This window comes from Falco naumanni, chromosome 9, assembly GCF_017639655.2.
Source record: "Falco naumanni isolate bFalNau1 chromosome 9, bFalNau1.pat, whole genome shotgun sequence".
NCBI classification, from domain to species: domain Eukaryota; kingdom Metazoa; phylum Chordata; class Aves; order Falconiformes; family Falconidae; genus Falco; species Falco naumanni.
Window position 1 is genome coordinate 9,821,961 of NC_054062.1, and position 20,495 is coordinate 9,842,455.

A 20,495-nucleotide genomic window follows, 5' to 3' on the forward strand; every position below is an offset into this window, starting at 1 on the left:
GTGCCCCTCCTGCTGCCGCACACTCGGGCGGATGGGCAGCTAGGTATTATATTAAGAATTTTTAATGGATACAGCTCTAGGCAGGTGTCACCAGCTAAAAAAACACAGAGCTCCAGGGAGAGCAGGGAGGAGGATGAACCACATCTTCAGCAGCAAGCACAGGGCAGAGGCTTGACATTTCTGGAACAACAGCAAATTTGTGTGTTGATTGGAGACATGTAATTGTCTTCCCAGGGAGACGTTAAGTGGCTGTGGCTCCCTGTCTCTTGGCCCAGCCAAATCACTCTGTGCTTTCACTGCTACATGGTTTTGCTTTTGAAGTGTCCTCGGGCAGTGAGAGGGGAGCCCCTGCCATTACCCCTCCTGCAGCACAGCAGCTCTGGAACCCCACTCCTTCGGCAGCTTTTGTGCAGAATTAGGAGGGAGATGGGTTTGTTCACAGTAGGAAAATCCTGTGTCCCTTCCAGACCCCTGGACCCACCAGAGGCAACGTTGGGGGGATCCGATGTCTATGGCAGGAGTTTTACATACAGCATTACAAAAGACTTCGGCAAACCTGACTTCCAGCACTGTGAGCAGAACACCACAGATAAAACAGGTTAAAAAGTGAAGTGGGCACCAGCCTGGGGACTTGTTCCTGGTCTTCTGGGAATGACTTCAACTGCTACCTGGCATCACGTACAGCCAGTACAGGGTGGCCTGAGCAAGGATGTGGCTCTGCTGCCTGCATGGCCCCACGGAGCAGGAGCAGCCCAGCCGTATGGGAGCGCGGGTTGAATGCACATGCCTTTCCTTTAAAGGCGATATAGCTGCTGACCTCTGCCACCCACTGGGAGTGACACTGGCAGGAGCTGGCCCTGTCCAGCTGCTCCCTGTCCAGCCCTGGTGCCACCAGCCAGCTCCTCTCCAGTGGGGAGGGTGTGTGGGTGCTGATGCGAGGCTGTGGGTGATGCAGCTGCAAGTGTCAGCTCTCCCACCTCCCTGCCCGCTGCAGTGCTACGCCACCCAGCCCCTAGGTCTGCTGGCAATTGGGCTGGTTTATAGCCAGACCTGGTGACATCCAGTGAGCCAAGCAGAGCTGGGACAGGACACAAAGGCCAGAGCTGTGGGCAGGAGCAACCTTGCGCTACCCTGGAGCAGGCTCTTACCCTGCAGCAGGCAGAGGGTGCCCCCACCTGCCTGCCAGCAGCTGGTTAAAGGTACAGTTTTGCTCTTGCTTGGCCCCAAATTTAGCCCTCCCTGCTGCAAACTCCCTTCCCCTGGGAAGCAGGCAAGCTCCATGCCCTCCAGTGAGCAGCTCTGTGCCTGGCTTCACCAGGATTCATCTCCGCACCTCTGTAACCACAGCACATGAGCATCGCACTGCAGGGCACTGTGCAGCAGGACCACCTTCCAGCATGTGTGCAACAACCCCTCTCATCTCCTGGGGCAGGAGGGACTGCTGGGTGTCACAGCTTTGGTATGCTACATGATAAGCTGTCCCTCCCCGGCGCGCTGTGCTGTGGTGGGGAAGGAGGGATGGAGGGATGTGTCTAGCATGGAGGAAATCTGTGATGGTTCTTCATTCACTCCACGGTGAGAGACCAACCCTGTGATGGCTCCATATCCTGCACAGAAACATCGGTGGCCCCTTGTAGCTGGTTGTCCCATCACCATGAGGACAGAGCTGGTGGCTGAAGTCATGCCGCAGAGTGCTCGGGACACTGAGCCTGAATCGGTGCAGATGCAGACCTGGGGTGGGATACTGTGTGGAACGCAGCGTGAAGAGCAATGAGGGGGATTGATGCTGGTGAATGCAGGGTGTCCTTCGCTCTGCTGTCCCATGTGCAGGGGGGCACAGAGGTGATGGAGCAACGGCCAGGGACTTATCACTGCCACTTTGAGCAGCCCTCAGGGAGGCTCCGCAAAATGTCCTCCAGGTTCTGCTTGTCGGCCCGGATCTCAGCCAAGTCACTCTCAAACGCCTGGATCTTCTCCTGCTGCTGCGCTGCTGCCTGCTGCAGCAGGCTGAGCTGGCTGCCCAAGGCACCCGGCGTGGCCAGGCGCGACCACAGCCGCTCCAGCTGCAGCCACCCGGCGCTCAGCACCGCTTCCACCTGCATGGCCTGCTCCAGGTTGCCTGGGCAAGGGGAGAGAACATGGATGAGAGGCTGAAAGCCAGGCAGGAGGGGTTCTGGACATGCTCCAGGGGCTCAGACCTTCAGTGCCAGGCAAAGTACAGGGAGTGGGTGCAGTGGGGCATGGAGGCATTGCAGCTTCCCAGTGATCACAGATAAGAGAATAGGACAGTGGCTCCAGGCAGGGCCTGGGCACATCTCTCTCTTACAGATGGGTAATGATTTCCACCCCTTTGCAAAATTTCTCAGATACAAGAGTCCTGGAGCACTCAGAGATGTACCCAGATGATCAAAGCAGAGGAGCTGGAGCAAAACCAATCATCAACAAGGAACGAACCCAGCCCAGAACACCCCTCAGCTCCAAAGCAACTGAACCCCTGGCCCAGCCCTGCTCCTCCTGGAGATGCCAAGGGAGATCAGTGTCCTCACACCGGGCATGAACACATGCATTCAGCAAGCCCCAGCTCATTCTGTACAAGAGCTTTCCTCTAGACATGAGCCCTCAAGAAGCTTTGCTAAGACCCTGAGCAGTCTCAGCCGAAGGGCACCCAGCTCAGCCTAGATGGCCAGCAAGCAGGAGACCCAGCACCAGTGAGCAGAAGAGCCCTGGGTCCCAACATCCTGGTCCTTCCCCAAGAGCCTGCACCCAACTCCCACTCAGGTCTCACCTAGGCTGCTCAACAGGTTGTTCAGGGTCTCGATGTCCGAGATGAGTGAGCCCCGGGCTTCCTGGAGACTTTTTGCCATCTCACTCACTTCTGTTTGAACCTTCCAACACAAACATACACCCAGATCAGGGACACTGTTGACCCTCGGCTGAATGGGAGAGGGGAGGGGATCCCAGGAACATCCCCAAGGCATTCCCTATATGGTGGAGCCCAAAAGTCAGGTTCTTCTCTATGCTTTGGGCTATAAGCAAAGCCCCTTCCAGGCTCTAGAGGAGACCCAACACACCTGATGTGCTTCCTCCAGGTCCCCTCTGAGCTTCTCAGCCATATGTTTCTGCCGGGAGAGCTCCTGCTGGGTCTCATTGGCACGTGTGGCGAGCTGGCTGGCATGCTTGCGGGCCTGCTTGCTCTCCTGCAGCATAGCCTGTGCCCTCTGCAAAGGGACAGAGATGGGGACAGTCACCCAGGGACATGCAGAGGCACTGTGACTGGCTCCTAGTTGGGTGCATCCCCCTGGTCTGCAAGCAGACAAGGCTGTGCTGTGCTGGGTGGGCAGCAGAAGCTGTATTTGGGAGCTCTGCAGCCCTGCGTGCAACAGGCTGGGCTCTGCCTGTGATGGCTGCAAGCCTGGCTGTGCCCTGCAGCCTGGTGCAAGCTCCCTGCACCCCACAGCCCTCTCCTCAGACCTTGGTGCTCTCCCCAGAGACTTGCTCAGCCTCCCCAGCTGTCCTCTGGGCTGTGGTAGAGATGGACAAGGAGTTTCTCAGTGTCTTCTCTGCCTGTTGAATCTTCCTCTGGGCCTCCATCATTGCCCTGTTGCGCACAAGTGCCATCCTCCTGCTCAGGGCAGCGTGGCCCTTCCGATGCCCAAGCACCTTCTTCATGCCTGTGGGGACACCCCAGCCATCACCAAACTGTCCCTTTCTTCCCTTGGCACCCAGAGCCAGCGTGGTGAGAGCCAAGCTGTGGCTGGAGATGCTCAGGCTGGTGCCTTTTACCTTCCAAGCTGGCCAGGAGGGACTTCGCATCAGAGAACACAGCTTTTCCATGTGAGACAGCCGAGGTGGCCATGCTGTGGGCAGAACCAGCCCGGTGCCGCAGCTGGGGAGAGGAGAGGAAGAGTGAGGCTGGGGAGGGAGTGAAGAGCTGCACCCAGCTGAGAAATGTGGGTCCCAGCTCGCTCCTGCTTGGCAGGCAAGCTCCTTGGGAGATCCAGGAGATCTGGAAACCCATGTGGAGATGCCTTCCAAAATATCCACTCCCAACCTCCTGGATGCAGGCACGGTCCCTCCGGTCAGTGGAGCAGCAGGGATGGGCCTCACCTACCCTCCCTGTGCCCCGGGTAGGAGGCAGGAAAGGGATGCAGTTGGCATGCCCACAGCTCCAGCTAGAACAGTGCGTCCCCATCACTTACTTTGCAGGGACACCTGGTGCAAGTGAGCTGCAATTACCTGCTCAAAGCCATGGGTCTTTTGCAGCTCCCGGCGCAATCTGGCTGCCAGGGCACGGGATGCTTCAATGGCCTGCTGAGCTGATGGCTCCTGTGCCTCCACTGCCTGCTCCAGTGCTGCCAGGTCCTGTGCCAGGGCTCCAGCCTGCACCGGCAGTGCCTGTTGTGGGGTCAGGGATGGCAAAGGCTCCAAGAGAGCATCTCCCAGCCCGGGAGGTGCTGCTGCCTAACGGGTGAAGCAGGGGGTAGGGATGCAAGCAGGAGCCTTAGCTTGGGCACTGCTCACCTGCCTCAGTGCAGCCACCTGCGGAAGTTTTTTGGCCATGTCTGCATTTGCCTGCTGCACAGCTGCAAAAGCTCTCCTGGCCTCCACTGCCACCTCTGCCACGCCAGCACCCAGCTCCTCCCGCACCCTCTGGATTTCCTCGTACCTATGTGGACAGGACTCTGCTGTCACCCGGGGTCCTCTGGCCCCTTGAAGGGTGTAGGTGACAGTATGAGTCCTGGCTCCAGACATGGATGTAGGGGGAAATACTGGGGGCTTTCCCTGAAACACCCCCAGCATGGAGCACCCTGGCTCTCCGCTTTGCAACACTGTGGTGTAATGAGTTTGACAGGACTCAGCACATTCTTGTTGGGCAGGTGACAAATCACTGTGATAGAGTCCTGTAACAGGGACCTGGCCAGAGGCAAGGGGCTGTGGTGCCCTGCCAGCCCCTCCTTGCTGCCAGCCCCTCACCCGGCCTCCAGCTCACGCTGCACATCTGGCATCGTGTTCCCCTCCAGCAGGCTCTGCAGGAGCTTGGAGCTGGCGTTGGAGGCACGTAGTGCTCTCCTGACCACCGCCTCCACCTGTGCCACGGTGTCCTCATGGCTGCAGGGACAAAAGCACCCGGAGAGATGATATTAGGATTGGTCTCAGGAATGGAGCTGCCATCCCGCACCCCCAGCTGGGCAGGCAGCCTCCTCTGCCTGTGCATGCCGGGATCAGACTTGCAGGTGTACCTCTTGGCCAGCGCCCACACCTTCAGTGCCCAGTGGCTCCAGTTTGTGGGCTGCTGAGGGATTTCCTGGGGAATCTCCTTGAAATGCAAACAGCAGCAGTGAGACCCTGGTGGGGAGCAGGACCCCTGGACTCCACCAGCCAAGCACAAACAAGAACCCCCCAAAGGGCAGGAGGAGGTTTGCAAACAAGGGAAATAGCTCCTCTTGACTCAGCTGCAAGGTGGGCTATACCCACATGGATCCCAGGCTTCCCCACTCACCCAGTGTGTGTCACATCACACCCCGCCACTCCTGCACATCCCATTGCTCCCCAGGATAGCCACCAGCCCCCCCAGGAGCCCGGGGCCGATGGGAGCCCGCACCATGGCAGCCAGGGTGTCCACAGTGTGTAGCATCTCCCGCTGCGCTGACTGCAGCACGTCCCCAATCTCTGACAGCAGGATGCAGGTCTTGGGGGGTCCATGGCCAGAGCAGCCAGTGGTGCGGCTGGCATTGCTGAGACGGCCCCGCGCAGTGCCCAGTGTCCCTGCCAGCTGCCCCATCTGCACCAAGAGGGTGGCCCAGGCACCTGCGGGCAGCACAAGCAGCTGCTTGTTGCTCACAGCAGTGCTCGGGGCTCCCCAGTTGCCTATGGGGCTGCCCCATGCCTGAGACCCTCCCCTCCACCTGCTGATGAAAGGGGAAGACAGTCCCTCCTGGGTGCTCAGGAGGGACCCAGGGACGCAGCACCCAAAGGGCACCCCATATGCCAATGTTCAGCCCCTGGTAATGCCCATCACCGACTGCTCCAAACCCTCATGGGTGCAAGCATCCCTGCAGTGCTCTGTCCCACACAAAAAGGCATGGCCCCCCCGGCTGCCCTCCCATCTCAGTCACCCCATCACCCATCCTGAGCCCAGTGCTGACCTGGGACCTCCTTGCACCCACCAGCATGTCACAGCACCCTATGGGAGCAGAGAGCTCACAGAGGGGGGCTCCCTCTATGGTGAAGGGGTGTCCCTGGTACCTTGCAGGAGGTGACGGCTGGGCAGCCCATCTCCACGGGGCGCATCTCCCAGCATGGGGGACTGGCCCAGGCGGATGTCACAGCCTGGTTTTTGCAGCCATTCCTCCATCTCCTGCAGCCTGGCCTTCAGCCGGTCAGCCTGCGGGCAAGACGTGGGGGGACATGGCGGGACAGTGAGGCAGGGCAGGGGCTGGGGTCCTGCATCTCCCTCGACAGGGCATGGGCAGTACCTCGTCCTTCACCAGCCCGTAGCAGGCAGGACACTGCTGGCAGCGGGAGCTCGGCGGGTCAGGGAAGAAGTTGGCCTGGCACCGGTCACACTTGTAGCCCACGAAGCCAGGGTGGCAGAGGCAGGTGCTGTTCTCGTGGCACTGCGGGGTGATGGAGCCCAGTGGCGAGCAGTTGCAGGCTGCAATGGCAGCAGAAAGGCATCATGCCGTGACTGCCCACCCGAGTTTAGGGACAAAGGCTCAGTCCCTGTCCCCATTACCTCGGCAGCCCCTGGCAGAGAAGCCGAAGAAACCGTGGTGGCATCGGTCACATTGCTTCCCCGTGACACCCGGCTGGCAGGTGCACTGCCCCGTCAGCGTGTGGCACCCGCTGTCCCGTGACCCCATCGGGTGGCACTGGCAGCTGGCACCGAGAGGCAGAGGGTGATGAGTGAGCAACGGGTGCAAAGAGCAGAGACCAGAGCTGGGGACACAGAGCCACTGCTGTCCCTTTGCAGCCCCACACGTGCCCCACATACCTCTTACACCCCACAGCAGGCTGCAGGCCATAGTAGCCGGGCTGGCAGAGCCCACAGGCTCTGCCTGTCACATGAGGGAGGCAGTGGCACTGGCCTGTGCTGGGATCGCAGCCCTCCAGCCCTAGGGCTGAGCCGTCAGGGTGGCAATCACAAGCTATGGGAGACAAAACACTGCTTACATGCCAGCATGGGGCTGGCGGATGGGACTGCAGGAATGAGGCACCAGGGCTGCTCTCCCCACAGTGTGTAGACCCACGTCCTCCCCATCAAACAGGGCTCCAGGAGGCTGAGCCCCTGCAGACCGGAGTATCTCCAGGCAAGGACAGCAGTGGAGGAAGGGGGCAAAGGACATTCCTGAGCATTTAGGGCCAGCCCAAACCATCCATCAGCCCCTAAACCTTCTGGGCATCCTCCTTCCACCCTCTGCCTCCACTGCTGGGAGAATTTTGGCTGCAGCGGGGCCCCTGGGGCCATACGTACGTGCGCACTTCCCGGCAGGGTCGGGGGCCAGTGCATCTCCATAGAAGCCCAGCAGACACCTCTCGCAGTGGTCACCGGTCGTGTTGTACAGGCAGCGCAGGCACCGGCCAGATACGGGGTCACAGTTCCCCACAGCATTGGGATCCACGTTCCCATGACACTGGCAGGGGACACAGGGATGCACGGGGCCCCTCTGCCCTAGGGGGTCCCCAAAAAACCCATCATCGCAGAGCTCACAGCGTTTTCCTGGGGAAAAAAAGGTGGGGAGGGTCCAAGAACGCCAGTGCTGCCGGTGGCCCCCTTGCCCACACCCGCCCCCAGCCTCACCTCTCTGCCCCGGGGGGCAGTGGGTGCAGACCACCTCCCCGCTGCTGGGCACCTTGCTGCAGGGCGAGTGACCGGGGCAGGGGCATGGCTTGCAGTCATCAAAACGCCCCATGAAAGGGTTGCCATAAAAGCCAGGGCTGCAGCGCTCACAGGAGGGACCTTCTGTATTGTGCAAACACCGGCAATGCCCTGCAAGGAGGAAAATAGAGCTGAGGGTCTGCAAAAAGCCAGCCCCAAATCACAGTGGGGACAGCGGGAGGGGTGGAGAGCCCAGCGCTGAGTGTGGCACGCCACCAGTGCTGAGAGGGTTGCACAGCTCCAGCCAAGTGATCACACCGGGATTGCATGCCCCCAGCAAGGACTTGGAAGATTTTCCCTCCCTGCCCCATCATTTCTCCAGGGAGAAAGTTTTGGAGAGGATGCCAGGGCCACAGCAGCAGTCCCGTGGTCCCTGCGCCAGCGCTGGCTCACGCATGCAGCCCCGTCAATGTGCACCCAGTCTGTCGGCGCCTGTGATAATCGACAACACATTTCTCGGTGATGAGGCGCGTCGTTCCCAGCCTGTCATGGAAAACACAAGCAACCAGCCGGCACCCAGGAGTGAGCGGCGAGCCGAGCCGGTGAGTCACGGCCTTCTGAAATTGGGAGGAGGAGGAGGATGAAGGATGATCGAGGAACCCCCCCCCATCTCCAGGCAGATGCTCTGCTTGACTGGAGAAGGAGAAGAAGCCAGGGAGAGGATTTTTCTCCATGGTTTGTGGGGTCGGGTCATACCAGGCAGGTTGTGCAGGAGGGAATGGGTATTTTTCCATTTTCTTCACATCCAGGCAGAGCTGGACGATGGAAAAGAAAGGAAAAGCGGGTGACAGGAAGGGGTGGAAAAATAAATGAAAGGAAGCATGTGGGCTGGCTTGGGCTGGCAGCGTCTGGGCCAAGACATCAAAAGCCTGGCCCTGGGGATCGTGCAGGCAGCAGCGCCAGCCCTGGCTCTGCAAGATGAGGGGTGAGTTTGCAGAGCTGCTGCCACGTTTCCGCTGGCAGGGCAGGGGCACTTGCTGAGCACAGTGCCTCTTCCAGCCCTTTCCATCCTGGTCATAAACTGTTGTCGCTCCTCACCAAGGGGAGCCAGCCAGCGAGGAGCCCCAGGGGCTCTGTCTGGGTACCAAATGCATCATCTTATTTCCAAGCTCTTTTCGGTGCCAATCAGAGCTGCTGCTTTCTGCATGGGTGGGTGGGGAGGAAGGCATCATCTCATGAGCCGCTCATGGCTCCGATCTCCCTTTCCCCAGGGCTGAAAGCAGCGAGGCTGGGGCTGGATTCATGCAGCCACCCCAAGGTCCAAGGCAGTGGTTTGCAATCCTACCCCTCTTCCCCAACCAAAGCCATCCAGACGCTTTGCCTGGCAAGAGAGGGGAAAACCAACACGCTGCAAACCACCCCAGACACAGCCACACCTCCCTGAAGACTTTGCTTCTATTTTTTCCTCCCTTCAAGCCACAGTCCCTGCTGCAGTCACGCACCTCTGAGCTGGATCTAGAGGCAGAGCAGACCTTGGGCTGGCAGCATGAGAGCTGGCTTCTCTGGTGTCTTCCTGCAAGCCTGGCACCACTGTATTTTCCTGCTCTTTTACTTGCTTCTCTGCTCAGGTTCACCCTCAGTTTGCAGGCACCAGGGCTCTGCCCAGTCCTGCTCTGCTCCTCGGGCAGCGATGCTGCCTGTGAGACTTGTCTTGGCAAAGCCCTTTGCCTCCCTCCTGCCCTGACCCCCACCTCCCCCTCCTCTGAGAACCAGCACCCTTCCTTTCTTCTCCTTTAAGGCCGTGAAGGACCATGAAAGATGCCCCTCTTACAAATTACCCCTGTTACTGCACTTCAGTAATTACCTCTGACTTTGCAGTTATGAACCCCGTCCTTACAACCAGCCAAGCAATTCAACTTGCAAGTTTTGGCTAGTGCAACCTCACAGATGGTTTCCAGCATCCCTCAGAAACAAGAAAAGACAGGGATTTGTCACCTGTGCACGTAGCGATGGGGCGAGCAGAGGGGGTGGGGGTGCGCACCTGTGAGGGGGTGACAGTCCCCGTGCTGGTTGCAGGCGCAGGGCACGCAGCTGACAAAGGGGCCACCAAAAGGGATCTCCCGCTTGAAGCCGGGTGCGCAGGACTGGCAGAACTGCCCCGCATAGCCCAGGGGACATGTGCACTCCTCCACCCAGCCCGCCCGTGCCCCCGGCCCAGGGCGAGCGGAGGTGAGCTGGACATCGCTCAGGTACAGCCTGCCTGCGAGAGGGGAGAGCAGCGTGAGAATGGGTGGCATGTCCTGCAGCCCTGCTCTCCCCATCCTGCCTGGAAATGCTCCAGACAGGCACAGGAGACCCCAGAATCCCTCCTGGAGAGCTCAGCAGTGTTCACAGGGAGGAGCCAGCCCTTGCACCAACACATCCCCTGCAATGCCTCTCGTCCCCAAGAGCCTGATGCTGCTTCAGTGTCCCCAGCCCCATCCCAGCTTGGTGCCTGTGGGGGCTTGCATAGAGCCACCCACCTCGCATGGGGCTGCGGCTCACATGGAGGCGGAGGGTGGTCAGGTTGGAGAGCAGGCGCTGGAAGCTGAAGGCTGACAGTGAAGGCTCCACACCCTCCTCTGCCTCATGCAACCTGTTAGAGAAAGAGTGCGGGAGGAAGGACAGGACCAGCCTGACAGCCATGTGCCACCAGACCGGGGCCGGGCACAGTGATGGGGGCACAGCTGAATGCCCAGGGGGGGCAGTGAGTGGTGCTGAACCCCACAGCATGGGGCAGCCCAGACAAGATCAGACATGCTGTGTCCCAAACCCAGCCGAGGCTCCCCAAAGCACCATGAGGGGTACCTGAAGGTGACAGCCTGCTTCCCATGCTGGGGCTCGCTCTTGCTGCTGGACATGGTGATCTGCATCCCCTCACCCTCCAGCACCAGTTGGACCTGGAGCAGAGGCACCCCAGTTTCTGTCCCCATCCCATTCCCCTCCACTCCCAGCAGCAGGGACAGGAGCTGCCCGTAACTGAGATGCTGGTTCTGCAGAAACTTCTCTGTGAGGGAAGAGAGGAGCAAAGTCTGTAGGACATGGAGATACCAACTCTGCCAGGGCTGCCAGTGCAGTCCTGTTCCCACCAGCATCACCAGGAGCCACAGTCACCCTCCTAGAGCAGGGCCAGCTCCAATCTGCCCTCCCAGGGTCCCGATCCACCTCTCCAATCCCCCACACTGCCTTGTATTATTGACACACTCAGCTCTGGGACGGAGCCCAGCGCCTCACGCACCAGCATAGCAGTGGAATGTCCCATGAGAGCACCGTGGTGTCCCCACGGCAGAGCAGGACCCCAAGGACCCAGCATACACAATACCTGGTGCAAGAAAATCCACTGGCTCCTCTCCATCCCAGTCGATGACGATGTCCCCATCAGCCCAGCGCAGAGGCCAGTCTGCATTGCCTGGAGCCGCAGCAGCCCAGCCCTCCAGCCCTGCATGACGGCACAGAGCAGCAGTGCATGGGCAAAAGGAGCAGCGAGTCCCCGCCAGCCCAGCACCAGCAAGGTGCTGCTTTCAGGGCTCTGTTCCTCTTCCCAACTCTCCAGGGTCTTGTAAGGGGCCAGTGCTTTGTAACATCCTGCTCCGCTTGGGCTCTGTGCTCTCATGCGCTGGAGAGTGGCCCTAGCCATCCCCCCCCCATCTGTTTATTTTCTTAGATTTGGAGGAAATTATTATCTTTAAACTTTTGCCCCTCTGCTGTGGTTCCAATGTTACTGTGGGCTGGAGAGCGCAGGAAGGCCAGGGAGAAATGGGGAGTCATTGCATTAAGTTGGTTTCCTTTGGAAACCAGTTAAAGTTGTTGTGGGTTCCCCGACCCCCCATGGTTAGTTATTTCTTCCAGCCCCCGGTGCCCACAGGACAAACACTAGGAAATCCCTCCCTGGCTCTTGGGTGGGCTGTGCTTGATTATCAAATCATCCTGAATTTGGACCTTTTCACCCAGCACAGGGAATGTCCAGCTGATCCGGTTCAGCTGTGGATTCGGGAGCGCTTTGGGGAGCAGGGCTTGAGGAGGGCAGGTGGCTGCGTCCTCCCTGCACTGCCCGGCCATGCTGAGCCTCTTGCAACCCAGCCCAGGGCTCTGCCAAGCCTGTCCCTAAAGGAGCAGCCCCAAACTGGCTGCATGAAGAGTGGAAAAAAGACTTGGTTTAAAGCCTGGCTCTGGTTCAAGGCCATGGAAGACATTACAGCAGTACAGCAAGTGGCGGCGTGGTTTAAAGGCAAGTGGGATAAATCTGTGCCTGGTGTGCTGGCACCCGTGTGCTCGCTGGCGCGCACACCCCATCGGGATACAGGCGAAGCACAGAGCCAGGCTGCCTGAGATGGGTGCCTGTACCTTGCAGGGCGCAGGCAGGGGTCCCAGTGAGCGGGGGCTGCGGTGGGGGCCACGGGGTGGCCGCTGCACGCGTCGAGCTGTGCGGCAGATGGCAGGGTTTCCCCGAGCATCCCGCATGCATCCACCTCAGCCACGCACAGCTCTGCAGCTGGGCAAGAGCACCCCATCCCATTCCTCTGCCTGCCCTGCCACATCCCAGCCAAGGATGTGGAAAAGAGGGAATAAGGGGGAAAGTTCCCACCAAGCTCCGTCCTTCTAGTTTTTATCTTTCTGAACTGATTTTTAGTGCTCCTGCAGCACCTGGTGTAGTGGGATGGCTGTGCCTGGCCCCGCAGCCCACCCTGAGCCGTGCACAGCCCCGGGAGCAGGTTGGCATGGAGGGATGCCATGGGGAGCCAGGGACAGCCTGTGCCCATGGAGCTGGGGGCAAAAGCAGAGGTTTAACAGCAAAACAGCAGTAAGCCAGAGAAAACCACCTCCAGCCGTCACCACCAGTTAGCCCCAAGGGGGGATGCTCAGCCCCAGCCTTCCCAAACTGCTGGAGTTTTTTGGCTGGAGTTGGTGTAGCTGTGCCCTCTGTTTTGCCTGGGGCTGGGGGGCCGGTACCTTGGCTGAAGTCAGAGTGGACGTGAGTCACCTCGTAGCCATCTGCTGCCGTGCAGACGGTGGAGTGGCCATAGCAGAAGCAGCTGGTGCAGCCAACAGGGTTGTGGGGCTGCAGGTTAAACCAGCCTGGCTGGCATCTGGGCATGGGGAGGAAACAAGAGCAGGTGGCATGGGGCAGGCAGAGCAGCAGGGGACCACAGCAGCATCCTGGGGAGGGACACTGGTGGCGGCTCTGAGTGAGCCTGTGCCAGTGGTCCAGAGGGATGCAGCCCCATTGCCTTGCCAGCCAGCCAGCACCTCTGCAGGGAGTGACCCTGCAGGGTTCCCACCACAAAGCCCCTGTGAGGGCTTGTGTGTAGAGGCTGGGGGAGCAGCAGTGCCCCACGGAGGAGAAGATGCCTGCCCTGCACCAACCACCGAGCTGTGGCACTGATCCCAGCCTAGAAAGGGGCAGTGGTCCCCATCCTGGGGCCACAGTGCTTACCTGTTGCACAAGTGCCCCTCCACTCTCTCTTTGCAGGTGCAATGCCCTGTGTTGGGGTCGCAGGTGCCCACACTGCCTGCTGGGTCGCAGGTGCAGGGTCTGGATGGGGCGAGATGAAGGCAGGAGGTGAGCCCTGGTCCTGTCCTGCTGCTCCTGCCCAGGGCTGTGCTCCTCCTCACCTGCAGCCGCCTTCGCTGAGGCTGTGGTAGCCATTCTTGCAGCGCTCACACTTCCAGCCTGTCACGTTGGCTTTGCAGAGACAGGCCCCTGAGCTATCACACTGGGGCTGCAGGGAGCCTGCGGAGACCCCGGCCAGCCCTGAGGCTCAACCCCAGCTGGGGAGAGACACGGGGCAGGGAGAGATGGGGAGACCCCAGGCGAGGCACAGCCCACCAAACCCACCCCTCCCAGCCAACTCCCAGCTAGGGCAGGGGGCTTGCAGCCCGAGCCCAGCTCGGCACAGCCCCACGCACCTGCGGGGTGGCAGTGGCAGGGCTGGCAGGCTGCCTGGGGCTCCCAGCGGTAGTGGTTCTGCCGGCAGCGCTCGCAGTGGGGCCCGGCCGTGTTATCACGGCAGTTGCGGCAGTGGCCCCCGTGCCCGCTGCGGCGGTACAGCTCTCGGTCATAGAAGCACTCGTCCGAGCGGCCGCTGCAGTTGCAGGCTAGAGGGGGAGACAGGAGGTTGGCACCTGCGGGGCACAGGGCTCACCCAGGGGTCAAGGCAACCTCCTGTGGGGCTGGAGGAGCCAGAGGGGCTGCTCGGCTCAGTGGGGCAAGCTTTCGGCAACGCCTCTGGATTGGAAGCAGAAGTGGGGCAGCACCATGCAGACAGCTGCACTCATGGGATAAGGAAATGTCTAGGAATCCTCAGGGTGATGCTGTGAAGGGGGACTCTGGGTTGCAAATCCTCCCTCCCTGCCCAGAGCAGCCTTACAAAATGCAGCAGGCGCTTTCTTCCCATGCAGTAAGGGCAGGAGCTGCCAGATGAGCTGATGCAGCACCAGCGCAGCCCCTCAGGGCTGGCCACACACGGTGACCACCGAGCCAGCCCAGGGGATACTCACGGAGACACTCGTTGGCAGCCTCGGCCGTGCCGCGAGCCCAGGGCCGGTCCTGGTAGAAGGGCTGGCAGCTCTCGCAGTCGGTGCCGGCCGTGTTGTGCTGGCACACGCAGACCAGCTGCCCAGCCTCGTCCGGCGCGCACTCGCTGGCGTGGCCATTGCATTTGCACCTGCAGCAAGACCCCAGCACACAGACAAGCCGCTCTGAGGACTGGCACGGGCAGCAGCCAGCAGTGGATGGCGCTCAGGCTGTGCAGCATGCGGCCCTGCTGCCGAGCTGGCCAGCCGGGGGTGGCCATGGGGTGAGGAGCAGGGCAGAAAGCAGCTCGGGCTGTGCTGGTGTTGAGGCTGCCCGTCATGTCCCCGAGGCAATCCCAGCCCAGCCAGCTGGGAGGCCACAGACTGAGGGTGGCCTGTGCAAGATGCTAACTAGCTCCAGCTGCTGGGGCGGGGGGTGAGAAGACAGTGACAGGGGCTGCCCCAGGGCAGGCAGCTCACACCAGGCTGGAGAGATTTCCCACTCCTCCCAGCCAGGGAAGGGCATGGGCAGCACAGCCCATGGGCAGCACCGAGTGGGTGCCATGGCATCTCCGTCCCACATCATCTCCCTCATCCCACTGGCAGTTGCTCTGGCTCCTCAGACCATGTCTGTACCAATTCCAACCTCCTCCAGCAGCCTTAGGGCATCTCTCTACCAGCACCCCAGGACCTCTCTTTTGCTGTGCCCAGGGACCAAGCAGGGCCACAGGAGGGGCAACACAAGCCCCCATGCCATTAAAAGCCATGGGCTGGGAGGGGGCAAAGAGTTCCAGGTTTCACCATCCATCTCTGCACTGCCAGCTCCTTTTACACATGGAGGAAGTTTACACATGGAGGAGTTACACATGGAGGAAGCCCCATCGGAGCAGTTTGCCCCAAAAAAGCAATTCAAACAAGGCTGAGGTGGGGATCAGCTGCCCCAGCCCCACAGCCCTGGGAAGGTCGCCCCACTCCTGCCCTCACCCCGGCCTGGCTGCCTCTCACCTGCCACCAACAGAGAAGTCAGAGATGGCATAGTAGTATGACTGCAGCACCTTGGGGTCCTTGAAGATGTCATCCCCAAATGTGTTGAGCCGGTTCAAGGAGATGAGCAGGTCGGTGACAGTCACCCACTCCTGCAGGGGACATGAGGAAGGCACCCTGGTGAGGGGTCTGGGTCCCCAGCTCCCCACCCCAACGAAGGTGCATCCTGCACCCTTTCTTACAGGGATGCAGGGCATCACAGGTGCTTTTACCCTGAGAGGCTGCATTAATGCACTTGGTCCTAGGGCACCATGCACCCACCCCCCTCTTGCCCCAGCAGCACCTGCAGCGCCGGGCTTCCATCAAAATTATAGGCGCTGGGCCGTCCCTCGAGGGTGGAGAAGGCTACGTTGCCCCCGCTGAGCGGGGAGATGTCACTGAATTCGTCGGTGCAGAAGGCCACCTGCTCGTCCTCCCCTGGCCGCAGGTACTGCCGCTGCCGCTTCCCGTAGGTCTTCTCGCAAGACGCGCTGTAGTACTGGAAGGGTACCCAGGGCCCCTTGGCGTGGCTGCGCTTGTAGATGGCGAAGCTCTCGGGGCGGCTGGTGTGAAACTTCAGCCGCACGTAGGTGATCTCATAGGCTTTGCCTGGGGACAGACCCACCACGCTGTCACCCTCTCCCATCACCCAACAGGCACCACAGCCTGTGCCAGGACTGAAAATATCCCAGTACCCCATCCTGCACAGCTGCCTGCATCCCCCTGCTCCCACCGTGGGCACTGTTTTTCTCTCCTGGCCACAGCTAAAAGAGGAGAATTCACTATCCAGCTCCCCTTAACCAACTCCTCCTCGCTGCAGCCCAAACCTCATCCAGCTCCAATTCTTGCCCCAGTGCAGCCGCCCACCCATTGTATGGATGCACCGGGCGGGTTGTAGCTGCAAAGCCAGGCTCTAACCAGCAGCCAGGGGGAAGAGTCAGGCCCATGGCGCTGAGCAGCATCTCTGGGGCAGCAGTGCCACAGGGATGGGGAGGTGGAAAGGTTCAAGGCCAGTCCCTTCGCAGGGAGCTGCATGCCGGGACCTGGCATCATTGCTGTCTTTGCTGGGATGAAGGCAAAGAGAAGCCACCAATCCCCGGGGCAGCCAGCGCAGCTCTGAAAGCGCTTGAAAGAATTAGCAAAAAGGGGAAAAGAAAACACCAAAGTGAACATCAGAACCACTTAATTGCCAGAGATGAAGGACCAGCTCAAAGACTGGATTGCTCCATAGCAGCACCACTCCTGACAGCGCAAAACAATTAGCTGCAAGGTTTTGGCTTTATTTGAAAAGATAATGAGTTGGGAATGTTAGAGGGGTTATTCCGGGACTAGGAAAACAAGCCTTTAATTGGGCCCATATGAATACTGTCGCATATGCGCTGTGACTTTGCTGCGGGGGAGCCAAGGCAGCCCGGCTACCAAAGCTGGGAAAAGCAGCTGCCTCCCATCAGGGACACAGGGAGCACCCGACTGAGCGCCCGGGGGGGTCAGACCCACTCGCAGCCCACTGGGAGGTGACAAGGACCAAGAAGGGACTGCAACTGGGCTGTCCCACCACTGCCATGCTCCCCTGTGCCTCTCCCCAAATTCATCTCCCTTTGGGACCCTTCCAGACTGGCAACAGTGGGGGTGCCCCTGCCTTACACCCCGCACTGGGGGGGACATGCGGTGGGCGCCAGTTCCCAGACAGCACAGTCCCGCGGGGGATGTCTGCTAAAACAGTGAGGTCGGGGCCATCACCTCCCAGAGCAGTTTCCTCTGGGAGAGGAAGGGAGCTCAGCGCTGTGTCAATAAACAGCCCCTGCCCCAAGCGGCCCCACACGAGGGGAGGGGGCGGCTGGGCTGGAGCAGCTCAATTTCGGTGCCTCCAGCTGGAATGGAGGAGACTTGCTGCGCTGGGGAATCATCCCGAGGGAGCCCGTGCTTTTCTCAGACAGGCATTTTAATCAGCCAAATTCTGCTTAGAAAAGGAAAAGAAAAACAAAACAAAACCAAACCAAACCAAAAAACACCCCAGAAATTAGCCCAGGCTGATTGTCCCCCCTTTGCTGCTTGGGAAGGTGTGACATGTCCCAAGGCCAGGCGTGCTGCAGGGCAGGGATGCTGGGAGGGTGCACAGGCAGCTAAGGGTGACAGCACCGGGACCCCTGGATGCCTTCCCAGCTGTGCTGTCCTCCAAAGTGCTCACCTGCCTCTCGCAGAGCCCAAACTGCAGCTCCTACCGTGCCAGGGGCCCCAGGCCTGAGAGGAGAAGAGCACGCAGGACAGCTGTGTCACCTATGTGTCCCCAGCTACCTCCAGTCCCCTGAACCTTAGCTCTGGAAGCCCACCACAGGCTCGCATCCCACAGGAAAATCAGTCACAAATGCAGATACCATCATATCAAGACACTCTGAAACAAGCCATTGGCATGCAGAGAGCTACCCAGGGACCCCCGGTGCCTGTTGCCTTTGCAAGCCCGTGGATATTTTGGGTTCCTCCCTGACGTCTGACAGGGTAAACGCAACAGCCACGGGCGCTCAGTATTATTGATCTGCTCTGAGTCCAATGCACTGTAACAGCGTGGCTGAAACCTCGCAGAGAAGAGAGATTTAAGGCAGAGAAGAGAGATTTAAAGGAGGATAATCTAATTAACGCCAATCAACAGCATGCAGGTAAACACAGGTCTTGTCCAACTCATTCAATATCTTATTTAATAAGCTCCCCAGGTAACCACACTGGAGAACCTACAAGACATCTGACTCAGGACTGAGCCAGACGAGCAGGCTGGCAGGGACACACTATGTGGGTTAAAAAACTCAGTTACTCAGTGGAGCTCATGAGCAAGGACTCGTCCTGGGTCGCATCCCCAGGGGCTGGTTCTGCTTTTCCTCCCTAACCCAAGTGAAAGCATTAAGGTAGCAATAAAGGTCTGTAGCTGGGACAAGAATGGGTCCCTGTGGCTATGGGAAAGGTCAGACAGCAGTGAGCCAGGCACCAAAACGGCACTTTTTAGCATGGTAAGATATACAAGCCATGCAGGAAAAAGGGATGCTCTGGCTCAGGAAAGGGTGTAGGGACCGAGGCTGAAGATGAGCTCAGTGCAACCTTGTGGCTTTGGATGTGTTAATGGGAGACAGACACAGCAGGGTGGTCACAGGGACTGGACAACTGGAAAGCCAAGTGCAGGGTCCGAGAGGGCGTGCAGAGGAGCCAAGGAAGAGCCAGAGGAAAGCCTGAGAGTGGGAAGCAAGCCCCGTGGTTTGGGCAGCTCGGGCTGGAACAAGGGGCTGCTGCATGGGTCGGTGTGCTGGCGCCCGCACGTGTCCCTGTGCTGAGCTGGCACTGGTGCCACGGCCGTGTCTTGCCCAGCCATGCAGGTTGCATTTGGGTTGCCTGTGCCCCGGGTCAAACACAACCGGAGCTGGGGCAATCTGACAGCCTGCGTTAGATGGGCAAGAGGCTGGCAGATCCCCTCAAGCGGGGCTGGCAGGAGCAGGAGCAGGGAGTGGGGATGGTACACTCCTCTGGCATCGCTTCTCATGCCCGGTGGGGAGCTCAGCCATGGCCCGAGGACAAGGACCAGATGACCGCCCGCTCACGGGGGGCTGGGAAAGCGACGACCTCTGCCCAGACAGGCAGCTCCCGCATCACTGCCGGGGCAGGCACAGACCCTCCACCATCACCCTGACCCCAGCCACTGGGTCCCACCAGCACCACGCTGTGCCACGCTGACTGTCCCGTGACTGGCTCTGACCACAGCCCCTCCACTATCCCTTCAGCATGCAGGTGGTAGGAGACTGCAGAGAATGAAGATTTTACAGTGCTGGCCAATAGCCAGGATAGTTTAGATGGCAGGAAAATGTTAAAAAAAAAACCCTTTTTAAAATGCCAGGCATGCCCGTGGGTTTAAGTAGCCTCCAAGCAGGCAGCTTGCACAGTATTTAAAACAGAGGATCGGATCCCAGCTGGGGAAACTTGCTGGGGCTGGACAGTGTGCTCAGAGCTCTGCGCTCCTGGGGCATACTGGGCATCCTCAGCAGCGCACGGGGCGAGATGGCGCAGGCTTGTCACCCACGGTGCTCACCCCCAGCAGGCACATCTCCGCTGGTGGGTGGCCAGGGGTAGGGACTCGCCTGCCTCCTGCTCTGCAGACTTGCATAATTGTCAAAAAACCAGCTTCAGGAGGGCAGACACCGCGGGCACGGCAGGCTGGGAAGCAGCACAGGCAGGCACGGCTGCTGGCATCCTCACCCCACAAAGAACCAGGGTTTGGCTGATGGACAGGGCAGACCTTGCCCGGGTCCTTTCAGTGATCTACCCACAGCACTTCACAAAGGGCACCTCCTTCCTTGCACCCCCTAAAAGCCCTGGAGAGGGTCCTCTCTAATGCAAAACCGGCACCAAGAGCTACAGGGTGCAGAGCACCCACCCCCCCAGGCCCTGCACCCAGCTCTCCATGCAGTTTCCCTCACTGGCACCACGGCAGCTCCTTACCCAGGTGGAGGGTGATGTTGACAGAGTTGGGGTGCTGGATGCCGAAGGCCATGGACTGGCTCTGCCACCAGGTGCTCTCCTCCTGGCTGTGGAAGTCGGTGAGGAAGGAGGCGTTGTGGTGGAGCTGGGGGTCGGTGGCATCGCAGCGGTGGCACAGGGCGCTGGTGTGGCGGGCACCCATCTGCAGGCAGTAATCCTCAGGGGGTGAACCGCACGTGTTGGTGGCCTGGGCAGCCCGGCCGAAGGCAGCGTTCTCGAAGACAGGCATGCAGCGGCGAGGCTGGCCCTGGGGGTCCTGGCAGGCGGGCGAGCCCTCTGCCCCCAGCCCCAGCCCCAGCAGGACCAGCAAGCAGAGCTCGGGAGGCCGTGCCATGCTGGGGCTCGCCTGGCCGGACTCTGAGCCTCCTCGGGATGGCATGGCGGGAGCAGGCGGGACGGGACGGGATGGGATGGGACGGGATGGGATGGGACGGGTCCCCCTGCCCGGCACCTCCTCTCGCTCCGAGGTCCATCTTGTGGAAGCTGCTGGGAATGTCGAAAGCTTTGTCTGTGAGCCCGGATTGTGGAGTTTGGGCTTCCCCCAGGCCACCCTGGTCCCCATGCCGTGGGGCTGGGCAGGATGGGA

At 60.1% G+C, this 20,495-nt stretch overlaps 1 protein-coding gene across 1 annotated transcript; it reads right to left on the reverse strand.

Moving 5' to 3' along the window:
- Positions 1 to 492: 492 nt before the first annotated feature.
- LAMC3 (laminin subunit gamma 3) lies at positions 493 to 20,243 on the reverse strand. Its single transcript, XM_040606856.1, has 28 exons — positions 19,871 to 20,243; positions 15,699 to 16,003; positions 15,377 to 15,507; positions 14,357 to 14,523; positions 13,766 to 13,954; positions 13,472 to 13,589; positions 13,293 to 13,391; positions 12,809 to 12,945; positions 11,181 to 11,297; positions 10,667 to 10,865; positions 10,342 to 10,454; positions 9,861 to 10,079; positions 7,802 to 7,990; positions 7,475 to 7,720; positions 6,995 to 7,148; positions 6,737 to 6,879; positions 6,477 to 6,655; positions 6,247 to 6,385; positions 5,603 to 5,808; positions 5,241 to 5,317; positions 4,975 to 5,109; positions 4,522 to 4,666; positions 4,237 to 4,395; positions 3,784 to 3,886; positions 3,472 to 3,671; positions 3,072 to 3,218; positions 2,786 to 2,885; positions 493 to 2,119 (listed from the first exon to the last, which is right to left on the reverse strand). The coding sequence occupies exons 1-28, from the start codon at positions 20,241 to 20,243 to the stop codon at positions 1,869 to 1,871; spliced, it is 4,740 nt and encodes a 1,579-aa protein (XP_040462790.1). The 3' UTR covers positions 493 to 1,868.
- Between the last annotated feature and the right edge of the window lie 252 nt (positions 20,244 to 20,495).